At 35.5% G+C, this 23357-nt stretch overlaps 1 protein-coding gene across 3 annotated transcripts; it reads left to right on the forward strand.

Moving 5' to 3' along the window:
- The first annotated feature begins 424 nt into the window (after nucleotides 1–424).
- Nucleotides 425–23223, forward strand: LOC132707019 (TGF-beta receptor type-1). Of its 3 annotated transcripts, none has more exons than XM_060678639.1 (9): nucleotides 425–822; nucleotides 897–1026; nucleotides 4828–4979; nucleotides 9323–9565; nucleotides 10663–10893; nucleotides 10950–11117; nucleotides 14843–15197; nucleotides 17013–17221; nucleotides 17468–23223. In XM_060678639.1, the coding sequence occupies exons 1-8, from the start codon at nucleotides 762–764 to the stop codon at nucleotides 17194–17196; spliced, it is 1524 nt and encodes a 507-aa protein (XP_060534622.1). In that variant the 5' UTR covers nucleotides 425–761; the 3' UTR covers nucleotides 17197–17221; nucleotides 17468–23223. The 3 variants fall into 3 exon arrangements, with proteins under 3 accessions (XP_060534622.1, XP_060534621.1, XP_060534623.1); XM_060678638.1 differs by lacking the exon at nucleotides 4828–4979 and adding an exon at nucleotides 8053–8210; XM_060678640.1 differs by lacking the exons at nucleotides 425–822; nucleotides 897–1026 and adding an exon at nucleotides 8053–8210 and having other exon boundaries at nucleotides 4863–4979.
- The last annotated feature ends 134 nt before the right edge of the window (nucleotides 23224–23357 follow it).

The raw sequence follows: 23357 nt of genomic DNA on the forward strand, positions 1-23357 counted from the left end.
GAAACATCGTGGTTATTATTCAGACGTCTAGCTGGGATTATATCAAATGACGTCAGAGTGCTACAATCGTTTTGTATAAAAATGTATTCGATTTGATATTGGTTGTTGGTTATTTACATTCGGTCTAGACAAGCTCGAATCATGTCAGCGCGCATAATATTTTAAAGAATTACTTGGTTTTATATAAAATGTTTGTGACCAGTGACAATCACAGACGTCTTATATTAAACGTGAAGAAGATGATCTCTTCTATCCAAATATACAATTGATTTACAAAATTGCCAGGTTTGATAACTAAATTAATAATATTATTAATTCGCAGCTAGTGATGAGAGAAATTAGTCATCATTCTGTGCTCATTCGCATAGAATTTAAATTTTCCGCAATTTTTGACATAAATGACACAAGAATGATAAGCGGCCTCTGAAGTAAAAAATATCAGTTAAAATGAAAGCAGACTGACATGGTTGACACTTTTCATTGAGTAATTCAGCATTATTTTCATGGTTTATTTTTATTTGTTAGAAAAATGTGATTGCTCGCATTGATCGGCGAAGTTACGCAGTGCGTTGATGATTTTTCGCGAATGAACATTTGGCATGACTTGAAAGTGTTCCAAAAAATTCTAATAATTAACGTGTTTCTAATGGCTGGTGTTAGTATATATTTCTTACGGACAAATGCGCTAAAGTTCCTTGTAATGTGAACTAAAGACACATTATTCGACGAAGAACTCTTGTAAAATTCGAAGTGTTTCCAAAATGTCATCCAATTTGAGGACTGTGTTTATTCTCTTCTATTTAATAGGCCTAAATATTATAGGTAAGTGATATAATTGCATGAGTGTTGATAATTAGCGGCCTATGCCGGCGTTGGCATCGTTAAATTTGTTTTAGGAGTGTGGTCTCTGAAGTGTAGATGTGATGATTTCTGCAAACATACAAATGATACCTGTGAAACTGATGGTTACTGTTTTACTTCAGTTCAGTTCAAGAAAAATACTAATGAAGTCCTCTATAATTATCGGTGAGTGCAAGTTCCTTGTATTCCCATTTGAAAATTTATGGGAAACCATATAAGTGTTTTTTATTTAAGAAGGCATTTGTGGGTGTGTTGTTTTTCATTTTTAATTTTCTTCCTAAGGTATTTTTGAGGTTGTCAAGATAAGATTATAATGATTAGGCTTGGTGAAAACAACAAAAATCGATTAAAACCGTTTGTTTGTTTGATGTAAAGTTGTTCATACTCTACTAAAAATACATTCAACTTGCCAGCTTCTTAGATTATTAAGTACCTACTAGATTGCAACATCTGTATGGTTCACTCAGTTTTACACTATTGCAATATTTTTTTAATAATACCAAATAACATCAATTATTACTATGAGCTTTGCGGTACATGCTGTGAATCTATCTGACCACCTTTAGCCCTGTTTGAAGTCTACATTGATTTATTAAAAGTCTTATTAGATTTTATTACTTCCTTCGCAACAACAAGCAGCTTATTGCTAAAAACCCATGGCTACTACATAATACGCAAAGAGTGGGTCGATAGTTCTCAACCTAATATACAGGGTGCTGTTTATGTATGTGGCCAAACTGCAACTGGGTTATTCTAAGATGTAAGGCTTATCAGTATAATATGAACATACAACAAACTCCTTGCATTAATTTTCAATTTGAAAGACTAGAATGGACGTTAATTTGAAAAGAATTAAGCAAAAAATAATAGAAGTCAAAAAAATTCTGGAAATATATATTTTTTTAATTTAGTTTAAATAGTTTAGATAAGTTTAAATAGTTAGATAGTTAAGTTTAAATAGTTGATTTTTTAGTTTAACTTCCTGTTTCTTGTATAAACATATATTTTTCGTTTGGCCAAATACCTACATACCCGCCCGATAAATGTTAATTAATTTAAATTGTAGCGCTCTGTAGATAAATGTTTTCGACAATAACATCGTTATCAGATTGTGGTCGATTAATGGTGTAATACACTTTATCTGGTTAATTATTTTTGCGATAAATTTCCCAAAATTACTTTCCAGAAAACAAAAAAAAAAACAAACTTTGACTCCCCAATAATTGGATAGCCAGTCCCCTTATTCCCGCATACACTCCTGGAAATTTGCTCCCCAATTCACAATTTATAAAAAATGTATTTAATAGCTAGTAGGTATTCTTGATTTCAATTATTTCCAGCGAAACAAATGTAACATAAGCATTATAGCGACGAAGAGTATTCCGTTGTTATTTTTACCGGCCATAGGTTTGAACTTGAAATTATAATTGTGGGATTTGCAATTTCAAACCGATTTGTGTTTGAATATCTTCGAAAACGCCCATTGTTTGCAAGGTTAAACACGACTTTTGTTTTCGCGTACGTGTTTATGTATTCTTCTCGATTTTTCGTGACTTCTGCGAATTGTTGTTTGAACTTTGATTCGATAATAACTTTCATGTGAAAGTGTTGTTCACACGAAAAGATTTGGACGTTTCAAAAAAGTTAGGCGAGAAAAAACAAAACTGTGTTACAGAAGGATTTATTAACAAAAATTAATGAAATATGTAGACGTTTCTGAACTGTAGTCTCTTCCCCCATCAGCTGTTTGGACAGGGCAAAGTTTCTACCGCCTGAAAGTCCGATGCAGTGCAATAATCAGTTGTGCTGTGACACAGACTATTGCAACGGCAATGAGTCCCTACTAGAGAATCGCTTCGGTAAACGGCTTAAGTTAAATCAGTGGACAGGTAAACCTGTGTGGCCCCCCAGGACCTCGATTTTGCGTTTCCCAGGTTTTCCCTTTTTTTTCAATTAACATTACTAATGCATTTGAATTTTGCCGCGTTTACAAGAATCCCATATTGCTTTGGAGTGCGACAAAATTTCTGTCGCTACTATCATAATAGTTGAATTACCCGATCTTATGAGAATCCGGCATATTTCTGACAGACTGATCCATTTAGTCAAGTATGTAGTATTTTTTTCGAATATTTTCTATTTATTTTGCTAGTCTATATTTTCCAGGGTATTTTGACCGCATGTTATGATCAATTCGGACATGGAGTCATACACAAGTGTTCCATGAAAGACCCTATTTTCTCTACTCCGTCATGAAAACTATAAAATATATAGGAGAGCGCAATAGTGTATACATACATATATCATAAGGCGTGCAATTAAAAAAAAAAATAATATTCTTTCCTCCATGAAATGGGCACCGGGATTGTTAAATTGAATTTTAATGCCGTAGGGCCAACTTACTGGCCAAAAAATACAAAAATATGTTTTTCTATCTGCTAAATTTCAATTTAGTAAAATTTCATTTTAGTAAAACAATTTTCTCCAATTTTTTAAATGGGTAAGTCGCCCTATTATAAATACTTAACAATCTACAAATTTTTATGTCCGCCGACTTTTTGCAAAGTATAGGATAATGTCAGTTGTAAGAATTTACAAAATGTCAGTAAATGTATACCGTGCATTCAATTTATCTTGATAACATTTTAATTGGTTGTAACAAGGTAAACAAAAACCAAAATGTAGGGTTAATAGCCAAGTTTTCTTTCCAAGTGACGTATAAAACAAAACTATCAATTTTCTGAAATGTAACACATCATGTTTTTTTTAGTGGAATACCCTGTATATTATATATGTGTTTAATAGAATATCTTATTCTAATGAACAAATAATTACTTATTTGTATTGCAAACTGGTAACATTGCTTTGAGGTTTTAGCAAGTAAAAAGAAGAATTTTGATTTCGGTAGTAACAAAAACCAATTTTTAAGGAAACGATTAAAAGGAAATAGAACGACTGTATAACTTATTTCATTTTATATTCATTATTTTATATTCAGATTGTACTAAATAGCGATAAATTACCGTATTTTTGGAAATCATTAATAAAAACGGACATGACGGATCTACAGGTATCAGGAAACCTTAACAAAAGTGGTGTAGTAGCGCGATAGTTGAATAAGTAGGTAGAGACACGGTTTAAAGATAATAATTAATTAAAAAGACAGTGACGGTGTTATCTAGCCATTTCCTAGAGGAATATGCAGACGATTTTAAGTTACTGTAGGTAGAAATTGCCTTTCAGAATCATGTAATATTTGGTGTATTAGTGTTACATTTATTACGATGTCCTATGGCAGTAAATAGGTCCTGTTGCTAAAGTTTATGCAATGTTGCCGGTGTTCTTTGTGCTCTGACAGAATATTAGATGGAAAAAATTCAACGTTGAACGTTCAAATCTAACCTCAAAAGAATTGGTAAAACCGAAATCTTGTATTCTTGATAACGAAGTGCTCATAAATCATATTACGAACACTTTTATTTACATTGAATTGATCACGTAATTTTGAGATGTAAATATTTGTGCCGGCGTCTCTATTGTTGTATTTACTCCTATAAATGATCGGGCTCCATTTAGACTTATCGTATTTGATTGTTTGCGAAATGGTAATATGCGATTCTTTCGAAACGTACTTTTTTCCGTAACAAAACGAACCAGTGCTTTGCGCAACAGACTGGCCGATTTTTTTTTATATCGGCGGTACTAACACCGATTGCAGCAGCATTGCCAGATTTTCGTTATCGGACTGCATTTGATATTTAACACGTTTTAAGGCCGTACCGGCATCATTATTTCGTTTCGACCCCTTTCCCCCGACCCGCCTCCTCCAACGACTGGCTATTCGAAAATTCACCCAGATTTTTGAACGAAATCAACTTTCCGGTTGCGGAGACGTTTTCCAAATTTTAAAAGAAAATAATCAAAATCCCGTCCACTGATCCGAAACGTGTCCCGGTCTCTATTTAGGTGCCTCGACCGTGACCTGACCTTGCCGACTAACAACCCCCTACCGTGTCACAAAAAAAACCCACTTAAAGCAATGTTCGTGATGGAGTGCTGCAAGGACAAGGACTTCTGCAACGAGCACCTCAAACCGCAGCTAATGCTGCCCAGTACAGGTAAAACTAGTCCGGTGGACGTTGAACAGTGTAGAGGAGGTCTTGATGTGGATTCTATTAGTACCTATTTGGTTCTGGTCGACATTGCGGAAACGTTTGAATGTCGCGTGCAATTTTTTATCGTTTCGAACCAGTTCTTCCCAAACAGTCAACAATGAAACATCAGAAAAAGAATCAATATTTTGTTGGGTCATTTTTTTATAGTCTATGTCTGCCGAATTGGCAACCCATTCAACAATACAATGTTTTCAAGTGTTCGATAAATAAATTTTAATTTGGATAAATAAGTTGAAAAACATATTTAATCTACACATCTGCTCGTCAGTTATGATTTTATATTGATTATGATATTAGATTGCACTTGAAAGTTACAAAAATGAAACACATTTTTTAATCGGTTATTTAAAAATCTAAATTTCGCACTGGCTTGCTACAAGAGAACTTAAAGCCAGATATTAATCAGACTTCATAACATTGTTGGGAACATTATATATGGATATATTATTTTAAATTGTTTGCAAAAACTGTGTCAATATTTTTAGTTTATTAAACAAATAATGGTAATAATATTTCTAAGGTTTTGTTGTGTAGTTGTTTATTTTTCTTTATTGAATCATTATTTTACCAATATAATATATATAACTTTTATGTCCTGTCATTTTCCTTTGCATTTGCAAAAAGGAATGAAAACCGCGAATTATTAGTTTTTTTGTGGTAGTTCTTCAATGTAAGTGTTTTTTTAGTTTCTGATAATGCAGATTATTTGTTTAAAAAGCATTTTTTACACTTCAATAATTTTATCGGATATTAAATAATGCTAGATAAAGATAATCTTTCAAATGGATTAACGACGAATTAATCATCCTAGCGACCTGCAAACGAACTTTAAACAAAGCGAACTAACGAAAACGACTACGTCGTGAGATACAAAGAAAACTAAAAAGACCTAAAAGTTTTATTTGGAGTTGCTTGATCTCAAAAAATAAAAAGTAAACGGTGCACTTTTTAGACGTCTATACCTAAAATTGAGCCAGCGCTACTTAAACTTAATACACCCTGTATGCGCATTATAGTAACTTTTTTTGTACAACGTCGTATGTAATGGAACTTAATTCGTAAATACAGGTTATACGAAGAGCTTTTTCGAAATGAAGTAAATTGAATAAAAATCGCATAGTGACCTTCAAATGTTCTCTTAAATGTTACTAGATTCATTTCTCGTGTATGGTCTTTCTGTTTCTGTTTTGATGGATTTTTGTCATATATTTGTTGCACTTTATGTTATCTGCGCATAAAGTGTCATCCTAAGAGCTCGACAACAGGTTCAAGCGTGTTTAAAAGGTAGGAAACAGGAAGACGCTAATTATAGAGGTCTGATAGTATTGTGGTGATCGGGATTGAAATTTCTTATACGAAAGCTTCTGAAGTAGTAAACTAACTTGTTAAACTATCAGCCTCTACAAGTTCTTTTCGTTGTAGATACCTATTTATTTATTTTTATTTAGCCGCACTAAGCTCTTGTCTTAACATCCTTAGAGCTAACGCCTGTACTATCGCTAAATTATTTTCACTCTAAATTTTAGTCTTTTCAGTTCGTTGTATAAAACTGTTATAGTAATTTTTTTTTTCGGTGAATCAAAATGACAGATACCGTGTTACAAAATTTGATGATCGGCTCCAAAACTACCATTTGGCTGAGCCACCTGTAAAAGAAAAAATATGGGACATTTGCCAAACAGATTAAATATTCATTTTGGTAATAATAGCCGGGACCAAAATCAATATTCCCAACGTCAGATTGCCAAATGGCAGACAAAACTGTTTTGATCTAAATTCGAAAGCATCCCGCTTATTTCTTATGAAAACTGGCTTTCGGTATTTCCATCGGATTGGCCAATGACCAGTTTTTGAGTTACCAAAATTGAACTTTTTTTGTGTATGTATATTGGTCATTTTTTAAATTTATTAGTGCCTATACGTTTAGTTTTTATTCTTAGTTGTAGTCCTCATGATGTCTGCTTGGAATGTGAATAAAAATAACTCTTATCTTTTTCAATGTCCAGGTGGATCTGTAAAACTTCATGTGATATGTCTTTAGCTTAAATAATTTGGATCAATGTAAAAAATTGATAGACTGACTGATTGATTCCAAGTGACTTCTTATTCTTTTTATTGATCCACCTTCAGTTTCTCTCTTCTCTCTCTCCTTAACAAAATCTGCGGTGCGTCCCTGTTCTTTCGATCCGCCATGCCCGCACTAACGAAACCCATATGTTTATGTTTAATAATTCCTTTATTTAATTTTTCTAAGAAACTTCCACAGGCTACTGTAATGCTTTTTACAAAACTTCTGGATTCCTCCTGCGTCGGTTTTTGCTTAGTCGAAATTGCTGACGTTTCGCCAATCATCCTGAAGAAGCCAACAGGACGATTGGCGAAACGTCAGCAATTTCGACTGAGCAAAAACCGACGCACGGGGAATCCAGAAGTTTTGTAAAAAGCGATTCCTTCATTTTGTGTCATTTCGATAAAACATCTGAAAGCACATTTCCAGAAAAAATAACCGATAAACTTTTTCTGTAAGGAATAAGTCGATCGCATAGTTTTCGTAAATTTTCCACAATGGATTTTGAGTGAACACAGCCAGACAAATTATTCGGAGATTCGGAATTCGACCCATAGAAGGCACAACTTCATGTGTGTCCTTGCAGTGGAACTTGCCGCCTCGAGCTCAATATTTCACTTTATTGCGGTGGCGACCGCTTGGTATCTGTTATTTTACATTATTAGCCTGTAAAATTAGTCAGCATGCATGAAAATTGTGTAGACTTAGATTTTAGTTAGTTTAAATGTCCATTTAGTGTGAATTTGAATTTTGTTAGACCTAGTTTTTCTTACTCGAATCGTTTTCGTTCTGCCATCGTTCTGGTGGATGACGCTATCAAAGAAAAACTACGGTTTGGTGATGCATTGTAATTTTCTATGGTCTCTTCGCGTTTGTCTCCATCGGCCACAGAACGGACTAGACAATTGTAAACGACGCGATATAGACATGCCGGCATTATTTTTCTAGATGTTTTCACAAGGAGCAGTTTCCCGATATCGTTGCTGGCGCCAGTAAACACGGCGAGTATTGCAACGCTACGAAAATGGACGGCGACATCTACCGGGTGACCGCGTGTTGTCAAACCGGCGATTTCTGTAATCGGGATCCTTTGCCGCTCCCCGAAGGTTAGGACCGTTGGCTTTTTTGTCATCAGTGGGCTCATTCTGTGATCGTTGTTCATCCGTTTAACGTCTATCTCGACCGGCGCATCTGTGGGGGGTTATGTTTTGTCTCCGGGCTTCAATTTTTGATTTCGGGGAACGATTGCTCTGTCTTTGTCACTAACTAACGGAAAAATAAGTACGAGTGACAAAGGCGGAACATTTTCTAGGAGAACACGTCGTTCCCCAACTTCAAGAATTGAGCCCCTGGTTGATTGACTGCGACATCAAGATCATAGGTTGCCCGGTAACTCTCCACCAATCGCAAAGCAGGATTTAAATTCATTGGATTATTGGATAAGATTGCATTTTAAAGTGATTTATGTAAACTTAAAATAAAGTTTTTTGCATGACAAAAATTACCCTTTGCAGTTTAGGGTTAATAATAAAATAAAAGAGAACAAAAATAGTTTTGAAATTTCTATACAGCCTTTCAGTAAAGTATTTTCACCATATTAACGATAGGTCCTCAATACTACCTGCATCATTCAATATGCAAGTATTTCCGTACTATAAATCGATCTTTCATGTTTCTACATACATGTTTTTTTGTGTTAGATGAAAAATTTTGGTGCGATTTGCTATGGGACGATTATACTTATTTACCACAACATCGAAAAAAATATTTCCTTGCGAGATAATTCGGGATCAAACATTGCGTCTCTTCCCATTTCGAGTTGCCAGACGACCTGTCCACCGTCCGTGAACCTTGTCTTAGCATGGTGGGCTATTTGTTCTGGAAAATTCGAGTCGCGTCACGCTGGGTGTCGATACTCTGGATTGTTTGTATTTTAGCGGACACCGTCGATCGTGAAGCCGCCATTTTCTTGCGTATTACAGGGCGCCGCCAGGAATAACGAAAAAGGATTTGTATCGATTTTCCATTTTGTTGTACATTTTTTTTGGGTACGTGTCTTAAGCTAAGGTGCATGTATTCGCTTTGCATTGCCACATCTTCTCGCTTCGCTGTGTTTGGCTACTTTGAGATATCGAATTACCGCGCATGCGTAAAATAACTACCGTCTCCTGCATGTGAACTACGCCCACGATAATGACCGGGACATTCTGACCTGTAGGTGCGACGGGCGCGACCTTGAGCTCGCTGGAGATAGTGGCTTGCATCGCGATACCTATTCTGATTGTGTGCATAATAGTTTTGGTCGTCTACTTCTACCGCACCGGCAATCAGAAGAAAAGGGGACTACATCATCATTTGAGACCGGGCGATGACAGCATCGAGGCCCCGGACCATCCGATTTTGAGCAAGGGTGTGAGTTTGAAGCACATGATCGAGATGACCACCAGCGGCAGCGGATCGGGTTAGTTTCTATGTTCGCACAGTGCGCAGACTTACAGGTTATGTGCTCTGCGTCGGTTTCGCAGAATATGAAAAAAATGTTTCTCAGTATCCTCCTAGATTCAAGCACCATCATTTTTCTGTTACGATTTAAACTGCGACGCTAAAATTAAAATTAGGAAGTATGAAATTAGATAACATTATGTCGTCTTCCGTCTATCTAGAACATTCCAGAGAATTCGGACGAATGATTGATATTGTATTTGGAGGAAGGCGTTCCTCCTCAGCATAATATATATCGTTAACCTTGTAGAATGTGTCTTCCCTCCGTGGTTTTAGTTTACTATTTATTGAGAACTTAAGTTCTGGGACTATGTCAGCTGCGTTCTGACAAGGTTCGGAGTAGTGCATTACACGCAGTATATAAAAAGTTTAGCATTTACGTTTACCATTTACGTAGAACTATGGCCACGTGGTGGGCAATATTTCAAAAATCGGCAGTGAGCAGAGCAGATATGAAAACATTCCTTCCTAGTATAATGAGCATCCTAAATCTGGGAAAACTTATCCTCCCTTCGTGATTTAAGTTCGCTATGTATTCAGAACTTTCATTCTGGAGAACATCTGATATTAACGCAACTAAGTCTTCTGCATAATGTCGGGTGTGTATAAAGGCGTTCTTCTCGATTGTGATATTCTCTGATGGGCCTGAAGACGAACTACTACAGAACCTATGCACTTCCCTTCTTTTACTATCTTCCTAGAACTGCAACAATTGTCGTTGACATAACTACATGGTGGGCGGTACTAAATTAGTAGTTTTCATTGGAAGACACTATGCACCGCACTAATACTATATATCTATTGCCTCTCTTCCATAATTTTAGTTCACTTTTTATTTAGAGATTCCTTGAAAACAATGGTTATCTCCTTAATTCCCTTGGAAACTATAATCACGACAACCCATCCCGCTTGACCAGTCAGTTCCGTAAGCGCTCAGAAAATGTATCAAACCATTTATAAGTTTTTTTAATGATAAAATGCAGCTGGATTTATTTTTTTGTGATATAGAGGGGGACGTTATATAAAAAATGAGTCAATGTTATTCATGTATCACAGGTCTGCCGTTGTTGGTTCAGAGAAGTATCGCCCGGCAAATCCAACTGATCGACATAATCGGTCAGGGCAGATTCGGGGAGGTATGGCGCGGCAGATGGCGCGGTGAAAACGTGGCAGTGAAAATTTTCAGTTCGAGAGAGGAACGGTCGTGGTTTCGGGAGGCCGAGATTTACCAAACCGTGATGCTTCGCCACGAGAACATACTCGGATTTATAGCGGCCGATAACAAGGGTAACGGGAGTTCTGCATTTGCGACGGCGCGGACCATTCGGTAACGTTTGTTGTAGATAACGGCACGTGGACCCAATTGTGGCTCATAACCGACTACCACGAGCACGGTTCCCTATTCGATTTCCTAGGCAGGAATACTTTGGACACCGGAGGCATGATTCGGATGGCTTTGTCCATCGCGACGGGTCTAGCTCACCTCCACATGGATATAATGGGGACTCAAGGTTAGAACCTTAAGTAAACTGTAATTAGTCGTTCTATATACACAGTGTTATTGAAATGACTTTATATATCTACAAATAATCTCATCGTCGAGGGACAAATGGCAAAAGTACTCTGGTAGTCTAGAAAAAATTGATTCAAAAATTTCTTATAAAATGCTTGTCGTGTCACTGGATCTTTTGTCAGGCAATAAGATTTGCCATGATGCTGGGTTGAAAAATCATGCGACCCAACTTTAATAACCTGAAATATGAAAAAAAAAACGCTTTCTCAACGGACTTATTATTTTGTTTAATAGAATTGCAAAGGGTTCCCGATTAATTTTTAACATGGACATTGCTAATCTCGTACAATATACATCCAAATATATAAAACACTCATTGTTTTGTCTACGAACGCTACAAAAGGTTATTGCTAATCACATATATCCAAACTGCAAAACCCTAGTGTCATTATTAGTGTTGACTCACCAGTGCAACTACTTTTTCTTTAATTACCCCTGAAGGGATTTGCTTTTAAGAAAATCATTAACCCAACGGAGAATTCACTAGTTTCAAGAAAGGATACGGGGAAAAGTTCCACACACATTATATACAAGTCACAGTTCCATTACTTAGTCATTCTGCAGTTGTATAAACTTACATCTCCCGCTTAACGCTTGGTCGTATTTTTCTGTATACCAGCTATGAGAATTTCCAGTTCATTCTAGATTGGATTGCATTAGTAACATTATATTGTGTGAAACTTCGGTTTAAATAGCAGGACAGAGTTGTTGATAAAACCAAATAAACGGATTGATTCGCTGTTGTGTCAACACAAATAAATTATCTCATACACTTTAATTGAAATCAAGAAATAACTAAAATAATAATAATAATATCTTTATTATCCCACATGGCTAGAATACAATCAGTGTATTATGTATTTCGTCAAGTAGGTCAAAATTAGGTACACAATATAGATCCCGCAAGTGAGGCAGAAAACTACATTAAAAATTTTTATAATAAAAATATGACAGAGTAGAACAATATAGTGATTACAAGCATTAATAAGAAAATATTCCTCTAAATTATAAAAACAGTTCTGTAGGAGAAAAATTTTTAGTTTGGATTTAAAAATGTTTATGTTACTACTGCTTTTTAGCTCTGAGGAAAGTTTATTATAGACTCTAACACCGGTATTCGTAAAGTATTTTTTTGAAAATTCTAGTCTATATTTTTTATAGAGAAACAGTCTTTGTTACGTGTATTATAGTCGTGAAAATCTACTTTTTTTGTGTTATTTTTGTTTTTTTACACCCATAAACAAACTTACGATATGTATATACACGCTAAAGGGAGTATTTTAAACTCCCTGAAGAGGGGCCCGCACGAGCTATCCGGCGACACTCCAGCTATACATCTTAGGACTTTCTTTTGGAATATAAAAACAGATATCGCATAACTTGAATTTCCCCAAAAGGGACTACCATAGAGCCATAGAGTATTCTCAAATGGATGTGAGCATAGTAGAAATTTACCATGCATTTCCCATCCAAAACAGTTTTTAAATTTTTTATTAGGAAACCATAACTGTGCAGCTTGGAAGAAAGTAATTGGCATTGGGTTTCCCAAGATTAGGTTCCGTCAAAAATTTAGCGTGCTTTTTTTTTTCAACGACCTCTCCGGCCGAGTGGAAATTCACAGAAATATTGTGTTTGTTTGTGGTCATTTGAATATCAGAACACTGGTTTTTTGGACATTCAAAAAGAGTTAGCAGCAAAAGTGCTGAATTAATTCTGTCTTCAAGAGTTTGAACAGTCGTCCGGGAACTCTGATAAACCCAAACTAAGCAGGTGAGCAAAGAGTTTATTGATAAGAAGGATAAATGAAACAGCATTGTACCTTGTGGTTCGCCTCTATCATCCGATTGGACTTGAGAGTTTTTAATTTGACACAAGTTGCCCTTTTCCTCCCTTATTTCATCACACTGCCTACGATTTGTTAAGAACGATCTAAACCAGTTTAGAGCTATTCCAGGAATTCCGTATTGTTCCTCCCTATTCAAAAGAATTTTGTAGTTCATACAGTCAGAAGCCCTGCTAAGATCACAAAATATTCATGCAGGTTGCTTTCTAGACTCAATATAGTTGATAGCAAAAATGAATGAATCGCTGTTTGGGTTGATCTAACTGTCCTGAAGCCGTGCTGACTAAAGCCAAAATTTTGTTTTTACTTAAATAATCGATCAAGCGGCCAAACATGGTACATTCAAATTCAAATTCAAAGCATAATGTAATTGCTCTTGGACGATAATTTTCTGCAGAATGTCTGTTGCCTTTTTAAAGATGGGAGTCACACATGAAAGTTTTAGGGCTGTAGGGAAAACTCCCTCAGCTAATGATGCATTTATCAAGAAGGTCGATGGACACTGAATATAGTCGGCACACTTTTTGAATATTACAAAAGGCACACCATTATCAGGACCATAAGAATTTTTGTTTTTTATTTTATTTTTTATTAAGTTCGGTATTTCCTCTTGAGAGAATGGTCTAATGTGCTTGCTTCCAGAGAAACTTCCAATTACATGTATAAATTAATTTTCGTGGGTTTCAGATGACTTCTTAATTTTGTCAACGATTTTATTAGGAGCGTTTATAAAAAACTTGTTCAAAAAATTCGGTAATGCTACCGGTTTCCTAATATTGTCATTGTTCTTAATCTCAAAATCCTATGATCGTTTATTCCTTCCACTTATCTCAGACACAATAGACCAAGCAGCTTTATTTTGATTATCTGACCAATATTTTTGCTCATAGTAACTTTTTTTTTTGTTAAATTTATTAATTTTTTCATAATTATATATTTCTACGGAAATGCAGCCTTTTTTGCGCAAACTATTTAATTTTTTTAGGCATCTAAACAGTTATTTTTCAATTGGTGTCCGGGTATGCGTCTAATCACTCTCACAAATTCCAATGTTTTAAGCGTGGTCTCTCTTTTGACTTTGATGTTGATCTTTGCGGAAAATAATAAAATTAAAATATACTTCTTCATTGGCATCTTAAAATTAGTTCTAAACTTAATAAACCTAAAACCTAATTAAAATATATATTTTTAAATAATCGTTACAATGGTCTTAAAATTTTATTCGTGACACAGATTTAAACTAACCAGAACTAACTGGTCCGAGTGTACTGCAACTGGAAAAGTACTTTCTATTTGTTTACTATTTTTCATTTTTGTAATGTTGTGAGTCCCATACTCTTTGATACTTTTTTGTTACTGAATAAATACATTTTTTATGGTCATGTGGTATAAGTGTAGAATGAGAAACTACCGACATCTTTAAGCATTATTTGAGATGGATACATTATATAGTTGTGAAATTTGTGAAGATTAGTTTGGAATCAGCATATCTTGTTTATCGTCCAACCTAATAAGCAAGAACGATTTTTGCTCCTTGTTGTTAATTAATTGATATGGACGCGGTTTGTAAATGGTATTGTTGGGTTAGCTTTGTATCATAACCATGTTACTATGTACCAGATACTAGCCTATATAGGTTTTGCAGCGTATTTATCGCAATTCACATGAAATATCTGGCTAACTGACTAACCAACCGGTTCCCATCATATCTCTATGTTATTTTATTTGACTGACATCGTGATTTTTTATGCGATTTGTACCGAACCAAATATCACAAAATAACACCCTATTGTATGCGGTTTTTGCATTTGTTTCGTCAGGAAAACCCGCGATAGCCCACCGCGATTTGAAATCGAAGAACATCCTGGTTAAGTCCAACAGGACGTGCGCCATCGGCGACCTCGGTCTCGCCGTCAGGCACGACGTCACCACCGATACGGTAGACATACCGTTGAACAACAGGGTGGGCACCAAGCGTTATATGGCTCCCGAGGTGTTGGACGAAACCATGAACGTGGATCAGTTCGATTCGTTCAAAAGGGCCGACGTATACGCGTTGGGGTTAATATTTTGGGAGGTCGCGCGACGTTGCAACGTAGGCGGCATCTACGACGAGTACCAGTTACCATTTTACGATGCGGTGCCGCCGGATCCGACCATCGAAGAAATGAGAAGGTAAGAGTCAATTATTGTGATGTAATTTCAGAATGAGTTCGTGGACCTGTGTGTTGCTGTTTAATGTAACCGTCGCTGCAGTGTTGCCAATTTGGTGCCCAATATAATTTTGACATTTGTTTCAACATTAAACGAACTTGTTTCTTGTGTTCCTTTCCACAGACTGATCTTGAAATCCAGCTAATTTAGTCTTAAATAATAAAGAAGAAAAGCTGATAGACTCTTTTTAGGTTTTATGTGTTGGTTGTTGCTTGGCGTTATGAAATCATAATTTATCATCAAAGAATTAGGAATTTTATACATTATGCTCAATTTTGATAACATGTGTATACATTCTCACACATAGTTCTTGGGACCATCAAACCGGAGGAAAATATGAGCAGTCCTGATAGGTGTTAATTTTCCATGTCTTTATAGTATGCACTATCAGCGACCCCCTCAGCTACATCCACACTCACTGGAAAATGTTGCATAATTTCCTTGACATTGAATGTGAAACCAAAGTTTATATCATCCAAGAGAAAATGCAAGAAATTATTTTCTAGTTTCTCTGTCAGGGCATCTTAATTTTTAAAAGTTTTGGATTTGTAAAAAAAATTGTTATGTAAACCATAAGTAAGAATGAGTACTGTTCTAAGGAATAAGAAAAAATAATTATTTAGGTTGGCAAATCACAATGGGGTTTTTTTAGACTAAAACGATTTTTCCAATAACGCTAGCAAACACCTTACTCTGTGAACTAAAACTGTAAACTCTGTAATTATCAAAATTTTCTTTAGCTCTGCCTTGAAATTTTTATCATATGCAGTGTCTTTAAGTTTTTTGGGTAAGAAGTTGAAAAAATTTGGGGCCAAAAAGACAAATTATCTTTGCTTGCCGGTTTTTTTTGCTCACTGGGACCACTAGACAATCATTTTTATGTTGGGTATTGTGTTGATGTGCGATATTTTCAAGTTAATTTTTTTTTCTGTTAATAGATAAAAGCAAGTAAAGTTGGCGGGTGTCCAGCATTTTGGGTTCACTATTTAAAACGTGCGTAGGGTATAATCGATTTTTATGAAATATTAATTTTAGTACCCACTTTTGCAAAACGTCTACTTCTTCCAAATAACATCTTACTCCACCCCAAACCGCAATACCGTAATTTACTCGCGATTCATTTAGATGACTATCAATAATTATAGCCAAATATTTTGCAGTCAATCTTTAGAATTTCATTATTTTGTTGCAGTTTGATGGTTTCAAAGTGTGGTAGAGTGTTAGAGTAAGATGTAGAAGGAAGAAATTTTTTCTTAGTGTTGTTTAACATCAGTTTATTACACTTACTTATGAAACATTTAAGTTGATCCCAGTTTTCTGCAGTGTAAACTACGGCGGTGTTATCTGCAAAACTGAGTATAGTTCTTTTATATAGATTGTGAACAGTTTTGAACCCAACACTGTTCCTTGTGTTTTGGTTTTAACGCCATCAGTATTCAAATTGATTTCTATTTTTCACATAGCTTTTTAGAAGGTTTAATGTACTGCCACTGATTCCATATTTTTTGAGTATTTTTTTATTAATTTGGCATGATATACTCAACGCAAATGCAGAAGAAGCTCCAAAAAAATTTCCAGCATGTTCTCGTGGCCAATTTACCAACCAACTACCGCGTTCTCATTAGGAGAGATAATTGTTCGAATTAAAGACTTTGTATCACACACTATTTTTTTTTGTTCTGGTGGGAACGGATTTAGAATGATTCTAGTCCTAACCCTAACCTAACCCCGAAAGCCCATTGTTAAAAATCGATTGGGGAAACGGTTCGTTTTTAGGGTCGTGTGTTACGAACGGCAGAGGCCGAACATACCGAACCGTTGGCAGAGTTGCGAGGCGCTCCACGTCATATCGAAACTAATGAAGGAATGCTGGTACCACAACGCGACGGCGCGGCTGACCGCCTTGCGGATAAAAAAGACACTCTCTAACTTCAGAGCATCTGAGGAGTTGAAAATGTAATTTTGCGGAGAAGGCGGAATTCTCGGTGAGTATGTCTAATTCATTTGCGCAGAACGTCCGATTATAATATGCAGATTTACCGTATAAAAAATATTGACAGTACCTGTCGACTTAAAAAAAAAACGAACATCGAGAAATAGAATAAAGTTGCCAATTTTTTTTTCAACTTTTTAGTCCTAATTTTTCTATATAGGGTGTAAAATATATTATAACTGGGCGTCTTGTAACCTCCGCGGGTACACGAAGTAAAACGCTTCCGGTTTCTTTCCAGGGTCCTCAGGTAATAAAATATTTGGGAATAATGTGATGATTACAAATTAATTTTAAGTTTTTTTTTATACATAGTATAAACTAGACTGTTAGATTTTTGTTTGTTTGTTTTCGTTCAGTAACGCGTTTCGGTTTTGTCGGTGATCCAAACGAGTATTATGTGGAAGTTGGTGCGCCGCCCCGATCGGTCCCTGCGGTCGTTTTCGCCCTTATCGGCAAGTACCACATAGCTATCAGATGGAATAAAGAACTGTTGTGACATTTTCATACAGCGCATGCCCCTAGATTTGACCCAGTGACGGCCATGGGCCGGTGGGAGGTCAGGAATGTTGGCAAAAGCGCCAGCGCCATGCAGCGGAGGGTGTCCCAACTTGAGATATTTTGAAAAATGCCGGTAAAGAAATCTTTTGCTTTTAAGTATGGTGCTGCCATCTGTTAGATAAAACATGAGATAGAGTTCTGGCAACATTTTAAATTTAACCTTTAATTTACATCGTTCGACAAGTTACATAAAAAATACAGCAGGTCATATGTATTTTTCAATTATTTTTGTTAAACCGTTTAAATTAAATGTGTACATGCTATGAACATGATTCTTGAGGCTACTCAACTACAGACTACATAAGTTAAATTTATTTAATGTTATTGTTAGCTATTTTGGCGAACGATTAACTTTCTTAGCAAGTCTCGACAACACAACAATAATAAGTAATATATTGTTTATAATTGACCAACGCCAATAAGGTATTGGAAAAAACCCATTCTGATTATCTGCTTGCGTAAAAACGTAAACATTAAGATTCTCATCCCTTTTGGGTGGTATGTGCTGAAAATGTCGAATTGTTGATAGGTCAGCGGCCATGTTGATTGTTGAACGCCGCTAGGTTTTGCGCATGCGCATATTGATAGTCCCTTTCCAACATATTTTCCATGTTGGCTTCGGATGCATAGCCAAGGCCTTTATATTTCCGGTAGCTGTGTGGCGAAAACAAACGAGACCGTTTCGGGGGTTGCGGGTGTGTGCGTGCGTGTGTTTCCGAATATACAAAATCCACTGCCTTGTTAAACAATATTCCAGCCCATTCCTTATCCGATAGACCGCAATCTTCTTCCGTATACACGAAAGTCAGCCCGCGTTCCAAGGTTAAATTGTTGTATTTCCTACACTCATCCCAAAAGTTGTTTAAGAAAAACCTGTTTTGAGGTTTCGATTCGCAGCTGTCATTTGCGATGTGGCCTTTGTATGGAAAACTTAGTTATTAATGACTACACAAAAATGTCGGTTGCACATTCCGGTCCTAATTTTTCGAGACTTAAAAAATTGTTTAATCAGATCTTCAATAGTACATGTAGCTTCTGGACTATGGCGGAAAGTTGAAAAATTGTGTAAATACCTTTTTCATTGTAATTTATAGTCAAAGTTCATTCATAATAAATATCCGGTTTAGACCCTTCTGTAATTATTCAGTTTTAATTTCATTTTCGCGACGTTTTAACTCCCATATTACCTTTTAGATTTTAATGCGTCACGGTTTCTTTTTTATTATTAGAGTTCGGACTTTTATGCACAGAAAATGCTTAAAATATGCATATAAATATGTCTGTTTTTTCCAAAAAATATGTCAAATAGATGCTTTTTTCAACCACCTATGCACTTTTATGCCTTTTATTTTTTACATATATTGTTTACTGAAAATCAAAGAAAGAATAGTCAAACAACGAAACAATTTACAACATATTTACAGTTTTTATACATAAAAATAATAATACTTAATTTTGAGTATTTATTAACATTAGCTAATAACAAATTAGTGATTTATATTATATACTTATACCTAACCTATATTAAAGCATTACGGTAAAACCTATTTAGTTTTACAATCAGACCTATTATTATTATTGTACCAATTGATAATTAGATGCTGTTCTAAATTTTCTATGGTTAATTTTTGTCTTTTATCGCTTAATATAATTTTGTACTTGGAGAACGTCATTTCGACGTCGACCGAAGTAATTGGCGTTAATTTAAATGGAGCAAGATGTTCTGGTTCCAAATAATGTAACTCATTATCAACCGTCGCATCTAATGATAAAATTTTTGAAATTTTTAGTAACTTTTGAAACCTTTTATTTTTTGTTGTTACTTGTTGTTTATTATATAATAAATTATTATTGTTTAAATGATTGTTTGGCTGTTTCAAACTTATTGAACATTAAAATTGGCATTTTAAAGCCTCATTTATAGTTATAAAAACACAGTAAGTGAAAGTTTTTGTAGTAGGTAACAATAAAATTTTTATACTAGAAAATAATATGTTGTGTCAATATAATTTTATTATGAGTATAACAGAAGAAATAAATAATAAAAAACATAACATAGTCCATTCTGACGGTCCTGAAAAAACGAAACTTTAAATCTAAATTTGAAACACACCATTTTGTTTCTGTTACAAAATTAGCCACTAGAAAGTGTCCACAAAATCACAATATCTTTTATATTAAGCAAAAAATGGCAATATTTATTATGCCATTTTTAAAGCCTCAAAACATTAGGACAGCTTTGTAGCTTCAATAATAACCTAGTTTCCCATAAGAAATAATCGAAAAAGGGACACCCCGTAGATAAAAGCTCCGGATCATTAATCAGCGAGGTGCCGGTTTGCGATTCGCAATCGAATTGTAGATGGCGCCTCCGTTCAGTCATTCCCTTATTCTGTCATACTAGTCAACTGTTCGGTTTGGATTATAATTGTAAATTTTTTTCTTTTAACGCGCCGACCTTTCCCCGGGGGTGCCAGCGCGCCTCAAATGTCAAATGTACTTTACCAGTTGTCGGGAAAATGTCACAAATCGGGGAATCCTGATGGTTCTGCTCGGGTACTATGAAAGTGAATCGCTGGCAACCTCGCCTTTCCTTTTACGCCACCGTTCTTTTCCTGCATGACTGTGGGCGTGTGTGTGTGTGGGCATTCGTAGTTCCTACAGTCTTCGAGCCGTTTTTAGATATCTCTTCGCTTTTACGCTAATATATATTAAATCGTTTGGACTCGGTCGATAGGAAACCTAACCTCGTATAAGTTTGGACCAAAACTTCTTTAATCGTAGTCAAAAATTAAAACAATAAATTTAAACCAAATGCTACATTTTATCTCCATTTCTAATTTTTTTTTTTGCATAATTAAGTTCCTTGATTTTCTGATAAGAATTTAATAGGTCGACCTCTACACACTTCCGGTTTTCCGGGCCTAGTTATTCGTAATTTTTATTTAAATATGATGTTGACTTAATTTATAAGCTGGATGAGATTTTGGACATGGTTGCACGGGTTTGTTAGCGGAAACTTATACGAGGTTATGCTCAGTGTAATTTAGGACGCTAGGTGTGCGATTTCGCTAATTCTTACATTTTAAGTATCCTCGTCTGAGCGATGTTATTTTGCTTTCGCAAACCTAGCAATTAAATTCATATACGCCCCGACGGCTGTTCCCCCTTTTCACTCATTTATTCACCGTTTTGTACAAATTACTTACGTTTTAGTATGTATAGTTCTTAATATTAAATAACAACTTGTAATAGTAAGTTGTAAAATTGGTGGATCCGCGAGATAAGCGCCCGGGTTAGTTATTTTTGTTCCTTGGAAAACACTCCTTGCATAGAACATATACGACTGACTGCATTGTCAAACCAGAACTTGTGCTCAGTTTCTATTTTGATTAGAAAAGAAAATAAATAACATTCGTGAATTATTTTACATGATAACGTTTTTCCTATTTTTCTCTTGAGCAGTTCAACAACCTGATGTGGGGTTTCTTTATTGGCATTCTCGGCCATCGTTAGGGGCGCTGCTACACTAAGCAAAAGTAACTCTCGAGTTTTTGGTGAATTTTGCGTCTACAAAAAACAAAATTTGTTCTTGCACCAAGCAAGAGTTTTTGTTTGTATCGGATTCGATCAACATGCAGTTTTGTTACATAGTAAAGCTCATATCTTGAAAATCCTCGGTCATCCGCCATGATTTTTTCTTCCTAAAATGTTATCTTTCTTTGAGTGTTTAAAGATGTAAAACATTTTTCGCGTTGCGTTACTTTTCAAATAAAAATTAAAAATTTAGGTTACTTTTAAGATCAGGTTGATGGTGGGAATGTTATTTTTCTACTCGCCTTTTAGTTTGCGGAAATTTTACCGCGTCAGTTGGTAGACTTTTTAAGTCACTTCAAAGGTCGTGCCAAATAAACTCGCGAGTCACTCAGAGCTAGCGTACAACTGGGACATAAAAAATTGATTATTGTTTGTAAATTCAGTGACTGGTTTCCTTCTTCAGCAGGATTTTGCTTTTGATTTGCTACGCCAATCGTTTGTCGCCTTCCTCCACCTTTCTCACCGCAATTTTCACCTTTATTCCTCCATTTTTGTCTTGAAAAGCGTGAAAGTGAATCATCACTTCGCTTTGTACGTGATAGTTCTGTAACGATTTTAGTTAAATTTCCTATAATGTAACGAATAAATCTCATAAAATTTGAAAAACAGTAAAATGAACTAAACGCAAACCGCAACATAAGGTGTCCGTCAAGTCGGTACCTGTTTTCGCAAATTTGCATGTTGGACGTTAAGGTCGCATGGAAAAATTGGTAACAGTGAAAAGCCAAAAGGAGCGAAATAGTCCGGGTGCTTGGGTCTCGCTTTCGTAAACTAGGGTTATATTTGGATTCGTCGTTTTTAATTGGTGAAAAGACTGATTTAAAATTTTACTTTTTAAGATTTCTGTTGCAAAGAGAAAAATTGTTGCACGTTTACGCGACGCGATGTAGTTTGTTGCAATTTTTATTGTCCCTTCTGTAGTTTTACGTTTCGATTTCGCACGGGAAAATTATATTCGCGTACTACATTAAGAATAAAAAAAACACTATAGATGTTATAAAGCGGACAGATTGGTACAATACTTGGTCAAATTTTGCGCGACACGCGGAGGAAACGCTCGGAAAATTTTCGGTCGTTCAAAATTAACAAAAAAAAAGGAAACCTCCCCGTGTATATGTTATTCGTTGAAAACAAGGCCTAAAAAACATTTTTCATCACAATTTTGACGGGTAGGTGTGCCATTTTGACCTCGTTGTCGGTGTGTCGTTGAAATTTATTGTTCATGTCATTTGTCAATATTGTAAATAATACAGAATCGAACTGTCTAAGCTCTCGGGGAAGCCCCCGTTCGGCCGCGGCTTTTGCATGTGGGTTTGTTGAAATTTTTCGGTTTCGGTTCGTGTTACAAGGCGAGGGGGTGACCCGCGGGACCGCAGTTAACCAATAAATGAGAATAATGGTAACCTATTTTTTGAGAAAAATAACAATAGTGCTGTTCCCAATGGTACAAATTCAATGTCGAAGAGTTTATACAAGCATAAACTGTTGTGTAGTTTTTGCCGTATGTCTGAGCGATACGGTTACATCCACCCGGTAGAATAGAAGTTCACGTGTCGTTAGTAGTTCTGATGCATCGCTCATTAACATTAAAATTGATCGTTCGAAATTGTAGCTCACGAATTAACGGATGTAATCGTATGGCAGTGACGAAAGGTATAGAGATTAAGGTATATATATTCACTTAAAAAAAATAAATAAAAAGAACGAAAAAAATCATTACACTTTCGGTAACTTTGTACAACTTGGCAACCCTATACGAATACTATAATCTCTATCGAAGATACAAATAAAAATTCCTCAGGATAAATAGATGTACACACAAATGCAATAGATGACTTAGATTTTTTAAGTAGATTATGTAAAAAGGAGTAAGAGTATTGTCTTTAAAGTGAAAAAATGCTTTATTTATTTATTGACTGTTATCCTAGTTGTTTTTTTTTTATTACTATTATTAATATTATTATTCGATAAAG

This window comes from Cylas formicarius, unplaced genomic scaffold (assembly GCF_029955315.1).
Source record: "Cylas formicarius isolate icCylForm1 unplaced genomic scaffold, icCylForm1.1 PGA_scaffold_9__14_contigs__length_23061073, whole genome shotgun sequence".
In the NCBI taxonomy this organism is placed as follows: Eukaryota; Metazoa; Arthropoda; class Insecta; order Coleoptera; family Brentidae; genus Cylas; species Cylas formicarius.